Raw genomic sequence first — 16,063 nt, 5'->3', positions numbered from 1 at the left:
TCCAGTCCACTTGGAAATAGCCCAAGCAGCAGGGCTTCCCCTCCCCTTGGGACTAGTCCAGTTACTGTGGGCATTTCACCATTGCTCCTGCACCCACAGCGATGCTTCGTCCTTGGCATTCCCACTCTTACTCACACTGCACAGGGGTCTCCGATCCCCTCCACTGCTCCCAGCAGACGCCTCCTTTGGGGTCCCAGGCCTCCTTCATGGACTGTGCCACTCTCGGTCTGCTTCTCCAGGGCCAGACTGACCCAGGGCTTGGGGTGCTGAAAGCGTCCCAGCCAGCTGGTAAATGGCCTGTAGTTTTGCACAGCTGGGCACATTTCAATGGGGTCTGTACCTCTTCCCACCAGCCCCAGCCCCAAAGACCTCAGCAGGGGCCAGCACCAGCAGTGTCTGGGGAGGAAGAATGCTGTGGGGCTGCCTGCACTAGGGAGACTGGGGGCGGGGGGGGGGGGTCCCGAGGTCAGGGCTTGGAGCAGAGCACCCTGGCCTGTGTTCGAGATCCGCCCCAGCTCTCCTGGGGTCGCTGTGTCCTGGGTTGCTCCCCCTGACTCTCTCTGCAGGATGAGGTGTTCTCGGAGCTGGTGAGACCCCTGCTGGCCATGGTGCCCCTTGGTTACAGTGTGTCCCTGCTGCTGTGGGAGGCCCATCACGCTGGGACCGAGCCGCAGCCTCAGGGCACTGAGCAGCACCATAGCATTATCCAGCAGGTGAGTACACCGGGCTGGGTGACCCAGAAGTTATTGCTGGGTCCTGTCTCCCTCTCACGGTGCTGGTTTAACCCTTCGGATGCTCTGGGCTGGGACGGCCCACTCCACCCACTGGCCTGAACCTTCCAACCCTTGTAAGCTGCCTGGGGCTTGGCACTGAACTGGGCAAACGGGAATATACATATGTGTGCTGGGCGTGGTGTCCCAGAGTCAGAGGGCAGCCAGGGGCACCATTTAAGTAGGTTGGCGGGGCAGATCTGGGCATCAGAGTGAGGCAGGGAGAGATGTTCTCCTCTTCCCCCACTGGCTGCCCCAGCGGTTCTGTGCTCCATGGAGGTGGCAGCAGTTCTGATGCGGAGAGAAAGCCAGCGAGAGGGGCAGAAAGTGTGGGGGATGAGGAGGCGGCTCTACCATGGGGAAGGCACCGTCCCTGCTCCCCACTTCCCAGGTGTGGAACTGTGCTGGCTCTGCAGTGCTCTGGCCACTGCTGCCTGGAAGCCGCTCAGCACCGTTGCCTTCCCATCTCCTGTTGTGTGACAGACAGACAGACGGAGGCAGTGGTGTAGCCAGCATCAGCTTCCCCCAGAGGAGCAGAGTGGTCGGGTAGTTCAGCCAGCCCATGGCTCCCGCAAGGTCACAGCAGGGGAAGGTGACAGCGGGTGCTGGAGCTAGACAGGTGCCTGCAGCTCATGCACCATCCGAGAGGGGGGGAGAGAAAACGGGTCAGCACCTGGACGTGTCAGTGGGACCCTGGGACATGCTTGGCCTCCCACTGCCAGACCAATAGTGGTTGTTGCTACATGAGTCACTTCTCAATCTACTAACACTCTGTCACCTCCTAGCACAGCATCTGGCCTCCCACCTAGCTCAGCATGTCTCAGTCCCCCTTAGCGTTGGCTCCACATGAGGATAAGAACCTATTAAAGCTGTTAACTGGAGGAGCTGCTCCTTTAGCTCGAGCTGTAGTGGCTTGTGCTTCTAGCTCTGACGGGTCTAGGGTAAAACTCTGCTAACAACGCAAGCGAGGGGATCGGTGTGGGTAATTTGGGTATAATCAAACGGCAGTGAATAACCACAACAAAGGCTCCTGAAATGGACTGACGTTTACATTTTACCCTTCACAAAAATCCAAGGGCTTCCAGACCCTGAGGGACTCCTGGCCACCACTAAATTTCCCCCTCACACCCACTGAAATCTGAACAGCCATTGGACACAGCATCCCAGGGGGTCAATTAGCAGCCAGCGATCTATTGGGGAAGCTGCTGCTCAGGTGGCAGGGGGTGGCCCTGAGCTCTCAGCTCACCCAAAGGGCCCAATCCCGCTCTTCCATGAATGGATGAGACAGACCCTGAAATTGACAGGAGCTCTCCCAGCTATCTGAAGGCAGGACAGATCCCAGCTGCAGAAGAAGCCCCCGGGCCACAAATTCCAGGGAGCTGGTGAGCAAAGCACAGGCCTCTGAGCAGTTCCACCCCTTCCCCAGGTGATAGAAACCTTCTTCCAGGAGCCCAAGCCCCCAGGGGATGGCGGGGAGCATCTGCAAACTGTCAGCTTTGTCCAGGTAAGATGGAGTGCAGGAGATCCATCGCTGGTGGGCTGGCTGGTGTGTGCCCCGGGCTGGCTGGTGTGTGCCCCAGGCTGGCTGCCCATCCCCCAGCCTGGGCCATCGGGGAATGATTTTATAACCCTCATTAGAGCAGCATTTCCCATTGCCTGTGGTGGGGCCCTGGAGCTGCCATCTGTGCTGCCCGCTGGCTGGACTCTCAGACCCCCTGGGCACTCTTCGCCATTACCTTCCCAGCTGGGGCCCCTGTGAGTCCTGCCAGTCTGCAGAGCAACCCCCCTTCCACAGTGCCCAAGTCTGAGCCCCAAACCGGGGAATGGGCGGAGTGGGACAAATATACTACAGGATCAGGGGATTGCTGAGTGTGGGGAAGCTGGGACGTCCCCAGGGGCTCCTGCTCTGAGTGGCAGCCAGGATGGCTTTTCCTTCCCTCTCTTTTCCCTGTGTTACCCGTATGGCTCTGCTTTCCACTGCCCACCCTCACTGCCTGTGGGTAGCTTCCCCAAGGGGATGGATTGCCCCCTGCTCTGCCCCACCCCTGGTGCTGTCAGTGAGACCTGTGTAGAGTGGGTGGGTATGAGGCTGGCGCAGAATGGAAATGGTGTACATCTCATTTAAGCTCACTTGGCATGGGTGTCAATGACCCCAGCAAGGCCAGGATCAGTCCCTGTGTCTCAGCCTAACAAGTAACAAAACACACTGTGTGCAGAGTCCACTCTTGTCAGTGGGCCCCACTGGTATAAAGAGGCTGGAAACTGGCTGGGGAAACCCCCAGCATGAGGGGGATGATGTGGTGCCACAGGGCTGGAAGATGGGCATTAAGCGGGTGGGGCCAGATTCCCTTTTTGCTCCACCCATTCTTGGGTGCTGTGAAGTCCCATGGGCCTGAGCCAGAGTCAACTGGGGCAGAGCCTGCTCCCAGCTGCTCCAGAACAAACCTCCACTGTCCAGGCTGCACCGAGCTCACCCTGGCCTCAGCAGGCTCTGAACCCCAATCTGTGGGTGCAGAAGCCAGCCTGGTGCATAGGAACCATCCCCTGCCTGGCTCTCCTGGGTCTGAATGCCCCCTGACGATGCCGCCTCAAGGCAGGTTTGTGCCTTGAATTTAAACATCAGAAAGAGGAAACAAAGAAAAAGAAGCAAAGGAATGGAGGGGTACAACCTGTTGTGTCCTGGAGCCAGCACCTGAGCCTGGGCCATGCCTCCAGACAGGGCTGTGGAGAGGTTAGCTCTTTGGGTTTGCTGTAATACTGTTATCCTTGCTAAACCCTGGACAGCTAGCTGCCTAACAACCTTCCCTTCAGAACAGTTGGCATGGATCACTGTGTACGTCAATACCAAAGAACCATGACAAATATTTCCGTTCAGAGAGGCTCCCAGGAATGTTCCTTTATGAAAAGGAGAGTGGACAGGCTGCTTCTGTATTAACTTCCTCCCCCATCTCCTGGAAGAAGGAACTACGGCATTAATCCTGCAATCGGATCCGTGCGGGTGAACCCCTACCTCTCTGCAGAGTCCTGGTCCTGCAATCGGATCTGCGTGGGCAGCACAGTCCAAGGCCAGGAGCTCAGACAGACAGCTGATTAACTGCCCATCATTCCTTGCCATAGTGAAAGGGAGGGAGCTTCTGGTGTTTTCCCAAGGGAAACAATCTCATTTCCCACTCTCACAGCCAGCAGAAGGGGAGAAATCCGGGAAAGGCAGGAACCATATTTTATCAGCCAAGGCTCACAGCGAAAACGTAGCAGGGTCTCCGTGACCTTAGAGCAGGGGCAGCTTTACCAAGGGTGTTCTAATGAGAGAGGAGAAGTGTAGCCAGGACTTCTAATAACAATACAGACCCCACCCCCCTCCAAGGGCCTGATCCAAAGCCTGGTGAATTACTGACTTCAGTGGGGATGTGGGTTAGGCCCCAGATGTGTCCAGCTCTTCCACTTTCCCCCTGGCCACCCCACATTATTGGGATGCCACAGGTTTTCAGTGCACTGGCTGGAGACACATGCAGTCCCCAGCCACAGCCCCACCCAGTTACACACAAACCCCGGCAGTGCTGCCCCCGAGACCCTCAGTGACATTGTGATGCTGGGCAGGATACAAGCTTTCATTGCTGACCGAACTCTAGTTCCCATCAATTTCCTTTCACACCCCTGCACGTGCCCCATGGAGAGCCAGCCCGCCAGGAAGGGGGAGGCTCCCAGTTCAGCTGCTTTACAGCTCACTACGTATAGTCTGTCAAGGGTGAGATCCCACCTGGGCATAGAGCCAGTCCAAGGCCTCTGCACCAGGGCTCACTCGAGTCATGTGGTTGGCTCCCTGCATCGCAGGCAATCCTCATTGTTAAAATAGCCCCATAATCCAGGAGCCCTGTGTGAAACCACCCAGCCCACTGCGTGTTCTCCCAGCACCGCCTTGGGCTCCTGCCCCCTCGCCATGGGGCACTCCCCACCCAGACAGCCCAGTGCCAGCTTTGCTCCAAGCCCAGGATGGCCCCTGCTCAGTACTAATGCTGCTTGTTATAGCTTTGTGCAGATGGAAACGCCTGGGACCTGCTCACCCACAGAAATCAAGCCCTGCATGTGCTGGATGTCCCCCCGCTGGGTCTGTATGTACCTGATCCCTCATTCCTGCTTCTCCCAGGGCATTAGCAAGAGGCTTCCAGTCCCCAGCACCAAGCTGGGTGATAGGGGTGCTAAGGACACAGTGTGGGGATGATTTCAACAATATCTCTGAAAGCTACACACTGCCCTTGGCCAGAGCATGTGGAGCTTGGGCTTGGGGTGCCACGGCAGAACTGGGGTGTGTGTGGTCAGGACTGGAATAGGGAATAGTGCTCAGGACTGAGCATTGGCGGTGGGAGGGCAGGACCAGGAGAGTGGGGGATGGAGCAGGCCAGGACTGGGCACCTTTGGCAGAGTTGTTATGAGCCCAGGAAGAGACAGGGTGGGGAGGACTGTGGCTCAGGATTGGGGTACACTGAAGAGCTGGGGTAGGAGTGCAGGACAGTAGGGTGGTGTACTGCAGAGCTGGGAGTGGGAGCACAGGACAGCAGAGGGTGCACTGCAGAGCTGGGGGTGGGAGCGCAGGACAGCAGAGGGTACACTGCAGAGCTGGGGGTGGGAGTGCAGGAAAGTAGGGGTGCACTGCAGAACTGGAAGGAACCCCACCCAGCACCCAGACACTGTCCCTTCCTCACCCAGGGGCTTTGAATCTTTCTGTTTCTAAAGCACTTCATTTACTCAGGGACAAGCCTGCAGCTGGATAGAGGCCAGTGGAGAGGGGATGGGCTGGGGGCTGGCTGGGAGAGGCCTGTTCCCAGCTGCTGGCAGCAAGGGGGACATGCCATGACCATCAGCCAGGGGACATTGTGCTGCTCTGTGCTCGCTCCCATTGATAGTACCACCCAGCAAAGCCCGGCTCTGGGCAGGCAGAAAGCAGCTTGACTGGTGGCATCTGGAGGGGGGGATGGGGAGGCTTCCTGCTACAAGTGTGACTGAGGCACTAAGGCTGCAGTGGAAGGAGGCTGGACTCCATCCCCGAGTTGCCTGGGGCTGAGGGACAAGGCACTGCAAAGGCCACTGAGCAGCTGCTCTGCTCTCGGAATGGTGCCTGAGCCTGGGAGGATGGGGGGAGGAGGTGCCCTGTCCTTAGCCAGGGCAGAGGATGGGAGGAAAGGCCTGGGTGATGAGCTGCAAGAGGGAAGAGGGGTTTGGTATTCTGATGTTGGAGAATGTGTTGACTCCACAAGCCTGTGGCCCAGATCTCTACTCATCATGTGGTCTGGTAGGACCCAGGGTGATCCCCCCCAGGCCAGCCTCTCAGTCTGCACAGGAACTGCTTCTCCCCTGGGGCAGCAGAGACTGCCCCTCTCTTGGGCTGGGGTGAGAGCTGATCCTGTGGGCTGGGGTTGGGCTAGAATGGAGCCAGGCACTGCTGCAATGGGGGGTGACAGGGCTAGTCCCTCCAGAGCAAGGGCCAAAGTAGGAGGGGGACAGGGGAGGAGATCCAGAGGGTTTGGTTGCTCTGCCCCATGGGCGACTCGTGCTGGTTCCCTCCCTGTGCTCTTTCCCCCAGAACCTCTTACTCCTGGCTCTCTGTTTCTAGGATGGTGGAAGAGGCAAGTGAAATTGTTGTGTCCAACTCTACAGCTGCCTACAACTTGTATGTGAGGGGGCTGGAGAACAGTCCAGCACTGTCCCAAGGGTGTTTGCAGCAATCCCAGAGGGAGCAGCATGCAGACACGTAAGAATCAGAGGAGGGGAGGGCACCCCGGGGTGTGTATAGTGGTTGGGGGGGTGGCCCTAGGACTGCTACTGCACATCTTCTGTAAGGGACCCTGCATGCTCCTTGGCCATCTCCTACCCACTTCCCAAGCAGACCTGGCCCTGCTTAGCTGGGTGAACTCTCCAGAGCACAGGTGGGTTGGCTAGCTGCCATCTCAGAGAGCTCAGGGACAGATCCCAAGGGTCCCCAGCCAGGGCTTGAAGGGCTGTGCATGCAGAAGAAGGGGACTGGAAATGGTACCAAAGGGGCTTTCCCAAAGCCCAGGAGGGGAGAAGGTAGAGAAGCTGTTGGCAAGATCTGAGCACTAGCCCTCTGGCCCCTGGGAGCTGGATTCGGCCCTGGGGCAGTAGATCCTGCAGCCCCCTGGACAGAGAAGCTCCAAGGCATCTCCATCAGAAGCAGCCACAAGCCATGGTGTCTTCATGCCGAGCTCCCAAGGCGTGTACCTAGAGGGGAAATTGTGGTAACTTGCTCAATTGCCATCACAGCAGTAGGACTGACTCAGCTAGGTCCTGCTGCGTCAGCAGCTTAGCCACAACCCGACACCAAGGGAGCCTGCCAAGGAAGGGGCCCTTCCGCTTGTCACAGCCTGTTGCCCCCTGGTTCCTGGGAAGGTGAGCAGCTGCCCCCCACGCATGCTCTCACCCTTCTGCCTTCCCCAGATGTGCCAGCCTGTTCACCCTCACCATGGAGCAGGAGCTGGAGGGCTGCAGGTGCCAGCGCTCGGCCGTCAGGATTTTGGAGTTCCCCCGAGGGGCCGGGCCCTGTGTGGAGCCGTACGTACAGGGTGGTGGTGGGGAAATGACATGCAGTCCAAGCTGCTTCTCCTGGGCACCAGCCATGGCTTGTCCATGGTCAATGGGTCCTGTGGAACTCACGGCTGCAGGATAATGAAACCAATAGTTCCATATGTTTGAAAAGAGGCTAAGGTTGGTATATGAGCAGCAGCAGCAATGGCAGCCAGGGCTCACAGTCCCCCTGCTTTGCTATTATTTATATGCATGGCCATAGCACTCAAAAACCCTGGCCAGGATCAGGGCCTCTTTGTGCCAAGTGCTGTACAGAGCCTTCCTGGTCACTAGATGGGGGCAGGAAGGGATTCCCTCCCAGGACCATGGTGTCCAAACAGCCAAGAGTTTCACCCACCTTTCCTCAGCAGCACCTAGCCCTGGAGATAGCCCAGCCCCACCCAGCCTGGGCGCCTATGTGCTGGGCCCTTGGCCTTATACTTTGAGTCTCACATTAATTAATAATAATAATGATTATAATGGTGTGCTGTTGTGTCTCTGTGCCCTTGCCCCTGTGGGGCTCTCACACCCAGTGTCCCGTGTCTCTGCAGTTTCTCACCCTTGCTCCGAGCTCTGGCTCCTGGTGAGCTCCTGGACGATGCAGGATTCCTCCCCTGGATTCTCAAGCAGATGCTAGAAGGAAACAACCTCACGTTCCTGCTGCTGTGTTTGACCCTGCCAGGTACTTGCCCCATTACTGCCCATTACACCCACTCTGCCCCAGGGCAGGGGTTGGTGTCTGGGGTCCATGCACTGGTGCTGAGTCTGCCCCCTGCTGGGCAGACCCTGGAACACCCACGCTCAGTTAGCAGAATCGCCCCATCTGCTGGCCAGACTCCCCGAGGGCACAGCCAGGACATGCCTGCAGCTGGGGTTACAGCCCAGTCCAGAGGCAGCAGATTTACAGCGAGCACCTGACTCTGGGTGGAGCAGGAAGGAGCCATGCTGGCCTGTTCTGTGATCCTACAGCTAGAGGCCAGTCAGGAAAGGTGAGAAGGGCATGGGATTAACGCTCCCCGTCCCCTTGCACTGCTCTGGACAGAGGGGGTTACCGCCTAGTGCTGCGCAGCATGAGTTGGGGCTAACCCCTGGCCCCAGGCTACTCTGAGTGGAGGGGATTAGTGCCAGCAGCTCCAAAGGCCAATGTGTTCATCTGACTCTGCCATGCACTGAAAGATGCCCAGGGGTTTGCCTGGGAAATGGTTGCTTCCTTTCTCCCTCCCTCCACAGGCCTCCCTGTGTCTCTGCGCGGCCATTTCTGCACTCATCTAGCTCTGGCTTTGGGGGCCCACATCATGCAGCCCCACCCCTGCGGGTGCGAGAGCCTTCTCCTCTACAGCAGACTCCCTGCAGCTCTGTGCTCATCTCAGCCCTTGGCAGGACAGAAGCACTGACCCCCAGTGGTTGTCCCCCTTTCACTGTAATGTAGTGGCTGCAGAGACCATCCAGGCAGTGAGGGTGAAAGATGCTCTGCAAAGTAAAGGCAGAGAGTTTGTTTCAGGGCTTTCCATCAGTCTGCTCGCCAGGCACCTGTCTGTGCCGTGGCAGCTCATCTCTGCCATCCCGGGTGCACCTGATGTGCTGTCATGCCATGTCCTTAGTGAGGGGAGCTTTTGCATTCACATGCAGCAACCACAGAGCCCCCTCCCCCAACATCTGAGAGTCCTGTCCCATGTTGGTCCCTGGGCCCCATTTCTTGGTGATCCCAGATAGATGCCCCAGTCCTTGGCCTGTGATCTCTCCAATCTTTTCCCCAGAAGTTGGCCATGGTCTGACATTGCCACTGGGAGGGCAGGAAAGTTCCCTGCTGCTCAGAGCATGGTGCCAGCTTGTTAGCTGGGAACCAGTGTCTGAAAGACTGCCCAGAGCTCACACCTGCTGTTGCCTCCAGTCCCTGCATGGCCAGCCTGGGGAGAGTAACTTCATGTTGGTCTGTAGGGATTGCCGCTGTAATTCAGCCCTCAGGCATGGCTAACTGGACTGATTATTCCAGCAAATTCCCCTCCCCCCATCCTCCCACTGCCCTCTTTCCTGCCTCCCTGGCCTCTGCTCTCTCTAGTCTCTAAGTGTATGACATTGACTCTTGCTCCAGCAGACCTCGTGGCTGAATGCTCTCTGGTCTTGTAGATGCCTCTGGAGAAGAGATCCTGTCAGCCCTTTCATTGGCTGAGCAGGTGAGGGGACTGACCAAGAAGGTCTCACCAACCCACTGGGATCCTGCCAAAGCAGTTTGGAGGCAGAGGGCAGAGATCCGAGAGCTGAGGGCCCAGCTCCTCTCCAGCAGCAGCCGAACAGTGCAGGAGAGTGTGATCAGCCAGCTGAGGAGAGTGCTGAGGGACCTGCAGGTGGGAGAAGCAGATGCACTGCATATCTAGCTGTACATAGCTGGGACACTCGTGCCCGAGCTGGCTAGCCAGAGCTGTGCACCATTCTTCACAACACAACCATGTCTCAGCCAATGATTTAGATAATGGCATAGAGAGTACACTTTAAAAGTTTGTGGACGATACCAAGCTGGGAGGGGTTTCAAGTGCTTTGGAAGATAGGATTAAAATTCAAAATGATCTGGAGAAATGGTCTGAAGTAAATAGGATGAAATTCAATACGGACAAATGCAAAGTACTCCACTTAGGAAGGAACAATCGGCTGCACACACAAAATGGGAAATGACTGCCTAGGAAGGAGTACTGCAGAAAGCGATCTGGGGGTCATAGTGGATCACAAGCTAAATATGAGTCAATAGTGTAATACTGTTGCAAAAAAGTGAACATCATTCTGGGATGTATTAGCAGGAGTGATGTAAGCATGACAGGGGAAGTATTTCTTCTGCTCTACTCCATGCTGATTAGGCCCCAATTGGAGTATTGTGTCCCGTTCTGGGCACCACATTTCAGGAAAGATGTGGACAAATGGAGAAAGTCCAGAGGAGAGCAATAAAAATGATCAAATGTCCAGAAAACATGACCTATGAGGGAAGATTGAAAAAATTGGGTTTGTTTAGTCTGGAAAAGAGACAACCGAGAGGGGACATGATAACAGTTTTCCAGTACATAAAAGGTTGTTACAAGGAGGGAGAACAATTGTTCTCCTTAACCTCTGAGGATAGGACAAGAAGCAATGGGCTTAAAATAAAGAAGCAAGGGAGGTTTAAGTTGGATATTAGGAAAAACTTCCTAACTATCAGGGTGGTTAAGCACTGGAATAAATTGCCTAGGGAAGTTGTGGAAACTCTGAGGTTTTTAAGAGCAGGTTAAACACCTGTCAGGGATGGTCTAGATAATCCTTAGTCCTGCCATGTGTGCAGGGGACTGGACTAGACGACCTCCCGAAGTCCCTTCCAGTCCTACAATTCTATGATTCTATTATCCTCAGCTACTGCCCCTGCTTGTACTAGTGCATTCAGGGGAAATCTGGGCAGCTATCCCACAGTGCTTCAGCAGGGGCAGCAGCACACAATGCATTCTGGGATGGAGGAAGATCACCCATCCAGACAGCAATATAATAATGTTCCGATCTACCTTCTGGGAAGAGAGCCATGTGCCAGGCCAGTGGTGTGGGACTCTGGGCTGACTAAGTTACTAGGTTCTAGGGGTGGATGCAGCATAGGTAGATGCACCAGTTTGCTGGTAGCACAGTGTATGCTTAGTTATGTGTGTATGCCACATGGCAGTATGTATGCAGACGGATGGGCATGGGTTACATGGCTGTAACACTCTGGGCCTAAATCTGAACAGAAATAAAGCTCTTGTCTTGTAAACCTGAGTGTAAGCATCCCCAGGTGTCTCTTGTTTCTCCTCAGGGCTGAGAGGGCAGCAGGAGTTAGCCAGAGACTGGGGAGAGTTTGTCGCCTGGAGGGGGTTAGGATCTCCAGAGCTGTGCAGGCAGCAGACGCTGGAGGCGCTGTGGATGGTGGCCTCACCTAGGACTTGGCTTGCTGCACCCCATGGACAGCATGGTCCCTGTGGTGGTTACACACAGCACAATGAGGTCTCCTGGGTCTGTTTTCCAGGTGCTGAAGAACCAGAGCTGGGAGAAAAAGAAAGAGACGTCAGAGGCTTTTGAAGGAAGTGGGAGCCGTCATCCTGAAGCCAAGGTGAATCCAGCTGCTGATCGCTGCCCTCCAGGTGCAGAGCAGTGGCACAGGGACGTGCTAGGGCAAGGAACATCCCCTTCCCCTAGCAGCAGAGTCATAGGGGCAGGCATAAGTGATGCAGGTAAAGTCAGAACCCATCCCCAAGCCAAGCGGAGAGCTAGCTTGTACAGTAACCAGGCAGCTCCCTGCTGGGACAGCTCTGGGTCTCATCCCAGCACTTTATGCACCATCTTCAAAATCTGGGCCACACAGTCAGGGGAAGCTCACACTCAACACTGAGTCAGGGGTTGGGCAGCTGGGGCCCTGCACAGCTGGCCAGCTGCTGGCTGGGATGAGCTCGAGATGGCTGTGCTTCATCGCTGGGGGGCACTGAGGAGGGGGGCTGGGAAGCAGAGGCTGTGTGGGCGGGGCTACAGGTGAGGGGCTGCTCTGTCAGAGGTCCCCAATGTTACAGTGGATCCTGGCCCCATTTAGCTTTAACAGGGCCCTGTCTGATGTGTCCCACGACAGGGTCGAATCCCATTGTGGCCGGGCAGGGATGAGCAGATTACAAACCAGGTGCTGATAGATACATTGAGAAGCCAAGAGTTCCTGGACAGAGGTAACCCCAAGCCAGATGGAGATGTCCCAGGTGTGGGTCTGTCCTTGCCTAGCCCTGGGAGTGCACTGGCTGCTAACATGATCTGAGGGCTCAGATAACTTGTTAAATATCCAGAAAATGGCCCCTCCTCAGAAGTCAGCCTCACCCCATACCAGCTGAGATGGCACGGGCAAGACTTGGTGCAGCCCAGCATGCTGTAAAGGGGATCCACAGTGGAGAAACTTCCGGGTCTGGGCCTCCTTAGGGGAGGAAGTGGGGCTGGGAGAGGGGCTTGTGTGGCTGTGTTGGGGGTTCTGCTTCTTTTTCCCCAGCATCCCCTCCCCTGCAGATCCCCCTCCCTCTTTTCCTGCAGGGTTTGTTCCCCTCTGTAATGACAAAGGAGGCGAAGCTGCCACAAGTAGCCCTGAATGGTTTGGCCAAATCTCCCCGAGCATGGGTGCAATGACAGGGGAGAAGCCTTTGCAAAGTGGAGCCAGCAGAACACAGGAACCAACCTGCACTGCTAGTGTGACCGGCGTGGTGAGTGCGATGCGCTGGGGCTAGGAGAGAGGCCCATGGACACTGCAGGGCAGCCTGGAATAGAAGATCTCTCTGGCTGCACAGATTTGATTTCCCTGGCTGTGACTTACATCATGGTCACAGGGCTGGCTGCATCTCCCTCTTGGGCCTTCCCCTCTCCTGGGGTGGGATCCTGCAATTCTCCTACTCTTAGGGTAGGCCCTGGGCTAGAGCAGCCTGTGTAACAACTGTACTTACCCTGCAGGTCCAATGGGGTTCAGGCACCTGCAGTTCTTCCCTCCAGCAGGCTGTGGCCAGGGGCACATGGGGATCATGTTTTATTTATTTTAACATTATTGATTTTAACAGGAGGAACAAAGCGTTAGAGAAAAAAGATTTTAAAACGACAGGCAGTCTGTACACATCTCTCACCAAAAGCCCTCCCATCCCAATGATCACTGGACAAGCTGAACTCCTATGTGGGTCCTGAGTGTCAGTCTGGGCCCCTAAACAGCTCCCCTACAGCCATCCCCTCTCTTGAGCGAGGGGCGGGAGGGCCTACAGTCCTTAGATCTTCTGTCTCCAATGCCTTTTCCCATCCTGCCATTGTCTCTTCACAGCCCACAAGTGTTTGTGGAAAAATGGTTTATCTGGAGCCATTCTTCTTCCCGACTGATATCAGCCCCACTACTATCCTCTGTTATAGACTGGATTTCATCCATCAGGAACTCGAAGCGCTTCACAAACAATACATATACCATTGCTGCAATGAAGTCACCTCTGGGGTGTAATGTGGCAGCTGTCTATCTGCACACAGCAACGCTACACAACAATTTAGACACAATTTAGACACTCAATTTTCCTCTCACTTACCCCAGTGTTGGACTGCGGATTTCCATGGTGTTACTTTTGACTTACCCCATTCTATATGAGAGGAGACTCAGGCCCTGCGAAGTGACAAGGACCAACGTAGCCAAAGGAAATGTCTGGAGATTTCAGGAAGGTGGTGTTTAATCACCCAAGCAAGATTAGGCCCCAACACAAGGACTCCCGCCACAGGGTTCATGCATCATCCAAAATCCCCAATACTGTGTAGCTCTAATGAGCTGGAGCCTGTCCAGGCTGCAGGCATAGCCATTCTGGCTCCGTGCTCAGCCCTCAGCCAGACTGCCAGGAGCCCCAGCTGGGCACAGAATTGCTGACTGTTCTCTGTCTGATTTTGGAAAGGAACCGACCCCCTGCTGTTCTGCTTGGATTGACCTTTCCAAGAGAGCTGCTCTCACTACATTTCATATAGTCCAGCCGCTGCTGCCACAAGGGTTCTCAATGCACTGCATCTTCTGCCCAGCCAGCACTACCATACTGGGCTGGGACACTGTGATCTCCAGCTGGGCCCCACTCTCATTGTGTCCCATAGCCACTCCAGGTGGGAGAAGCTACATGCAGAGCTGGTGCTCTTACACCTCCTGCTGGGAGAGGCAGGGATTGCAATAATTCTGAGAGCCTTTCCCCCCACTAGTTATCCTGGTCCCTACAGCCCCTCCTGCTGAGAGCAATTGGGCTGCAGCCCTCCTACAGGCTACTACAGGGAGGCTGAGAGCTGAAGCTGGGTGGAGAAGCCTTGGGAAATCTCTGCTCCATGACCAGAGAACAGAGGGGACTGACTGGGCAGTCACAGGAGGGGATGGGGTCAGGGTGAAAGCTGGTGAGTCACAGCTTGTTCCTCTGCCCTGAGCCCAGCTGAGCTTCCTGTCTCGGCCCGGCCCTGGTGATGGTGTGAGCTCCTGGGGGTGTGCCTTGGAGATGTATAAAGGGCTCAGAGTGTCCTGCCTGTGCTGCATCCATCCCACATCGTGTCTGCCCTGTGCTATGCATGACTCACTCCATGCTGCACATGTGCAGGAGGTGAAGAAGACCATAGCGGCCCTGTACCCTATACTGCAACCCTCTGCCCTCCCTCAGCCACCCTGCACCCACTCTGTCCCCACCCTGTCACCCATTCAGGAAACCCCCAGGGCATTTCATTGGGGAGGACAGGCAGGCTCGTCCCCACCCCTTTCTTCCCCGCTTTGCCTCTCTGTGGTGTTAGGACAAGGCCCCTCTGGCACAACACTCGATGCAACCCTCCAGTGCTCCCAAGCATGCAAATGCCAACACAGAGGGACCCCAGGTTGCCTGCCCAGCTCCCTCTCTGCACCCCAGCACTGTGACTGGGAATAGCCTGCATAGGAGAGTCACTTCCTGGGTGCCTTTTCATGTCTGCTCTCTGCCAGGTGGGGAGCTGGGCCTCTCAGCAGCACCCAGCCCTGGAGCTGCAGTTTGCTGTGGCCAAGGCCAGGAGGCAGCGTCTGCGGGAGCAGCACCAGCAGCTCATCAAGCAGGAACTGCTGAAACTGGAGGAGGAGCTAGCAGGGAACCAGGAGGTGAGTGGGGAATGGACCCTCACCGGGGACCTGGGACTGAGCAGAACACAGGGTGATGAGGCAATAAAGAGGCCCAAGAGCAATGGTCCCAGATGGCAAGGTGGGGGCAGGTGTCCATGGCAAGGCACAGAGCTGCAGCCAGCCAAGCCGGTGCAGAGTGAGGAAAGTGGGCACTTTGCAGTGACATCAGGGGCCACACTCCAAGGCTGCAGGCACAGGAAGGCTCTGCCTGCTGGGAGCTGGTCACCGCAGAAAGGTAGGGCAGCTTAGGACAGGGATCCCTGGAGTAGAGTAATGCTGCCCCAATCTGCAGTATCTTATATGGGTTCTCCCACTGCACAGCAACCCCTATCTGAGAGGCTGTGGTGGCAGCGACCCCAGGGATGGTCCTGGCCCTTGCTCATGTCCCCAGCTCTAGGGGCATCTTTGGGGGCAACCTCCTGCCAGCTCTGAGACAAGGAAACCAGGAGACAAAACCCACAGACTCCTTGTCCCTGAGGCAGGAAGAAGGCACCTGCAGGATGGCTGAACCTATGGCACTGGGAGCAAATGGGGGCTTTAGGCATGGGGGTAACAAGCAGATGGGATGATTCACTGGAGAGGGGAGACTGGGCAAAGGGGACCTTGCTGTGCTTCCGGGAAGGATGGAATTGGGGGCGGGAGGAGTAGGTGGGAGGGGACAGGGGGACTGCCCTTGAGGTTTGGACCATCCCATCCCAATAGGCAGCTGAAAGGCTGTGCTTGTCCAGATGAGCCGCTGAGCTGGTTTACAGCTTTCCAGACCCTCCTGGTCCTGCTCCCTCAGGCCCAATTCAAACTGGATGGCAACGGTGACTCCTGGGGGGCAGGACAGGACTCAGAAAGATACCAGAGCAAAAGCATGTCAGGGAAGGAGCATTCCCCATGGCTGCTCTGTGAGAAGAGGTCCAGCATCCTGGCGCTATGCATGCCGAGATGGATGGCTAGGGAGCAGGACAACCCCTTCTTAGCCCTCTGTGTGAGCCCAGCTCACAAAGCCAGCTCAGACTGAGCCTCATGGTTTGAGCAGGGCCCCCATCCCTTCTGCTGGGACAAGGGTGACTCCCCACAGCCTGCCTGTAAG

The 16,063-nt window shown here is 56.3% G+C and overlaps 1 protein-coding gene across 1 annotated transcript in view; it reads left to right on the top strand.

Annotated features, from left to right (window-relative positions):
• Window positions 1-16,063, top strand: part of LOC119859909 — a 40,951-nt gene that overhangs the window by 21,575 nt on the left and 3,313 nt on the right. Inside the window, exons 5-15 of the mRNA XM_038412752.2 lie at window positions 567-713; window positions 2,197-2,274; window positions 4,797-4,879; window positions 6,379-6,516; window positions 7,221-7,334; window positions 7,898-8,028; window positions 9,474-9,691; window positions 11,356-11,439; window positions 11,950-12,040; window positions 12,393-12,559; window positions 14,812-14,961. Coding sequence (XP_038268680.1) covers window positions 606-713; window positions 2,197-2,274; window positions 4,797-4,879; window positions 6,379-6,516; window positions 7,221-7,334; window positions 7,898-8,028; window positions 9,474-9,691; window positions 11,356-11,439; window positions 11,950-12,040; window positions 12,393-12,559; window positions 14,812-14,961 — 1,362 coding nt within the window. The 5' untranslated portion in view covers window positions 567-605. The remainder of the gene's footprint in view (window positions 1-566; window positions 714-2,196; window positions 2,275-4,796; window positions 4,880-6,378; window positions 6,517-7,220; window positions 7,335-7,897; window positions 8,029-9,473; window positions 9,692-11,355; window positions 11,440-11,949; window positions 12,041-12,392; window positions 12,560-14,811; window positions 14,962-16,063) is intronic.

Source organism: Dermochelys coriacea, chromosome 8 (assembly GCF_009764565.3).
Source record: "Dermochelys coriacea isolate rDerCor1 chromosome 8, rDerCor1.pri.v4, whole genome shotgun sequence".
NCBI classification, from domain to species: domain Eukaryota; kingdom Metazoa; phylum Chordata; order Testudines; family Dermochelyidae; genus Dermochelys; species Dermochelys coriacea.
The sequence above is the reverse complement of the archived record's forward strand: the minus strand, read 5'-3'. Positions and strand labels throughout refer to the sequence as shown.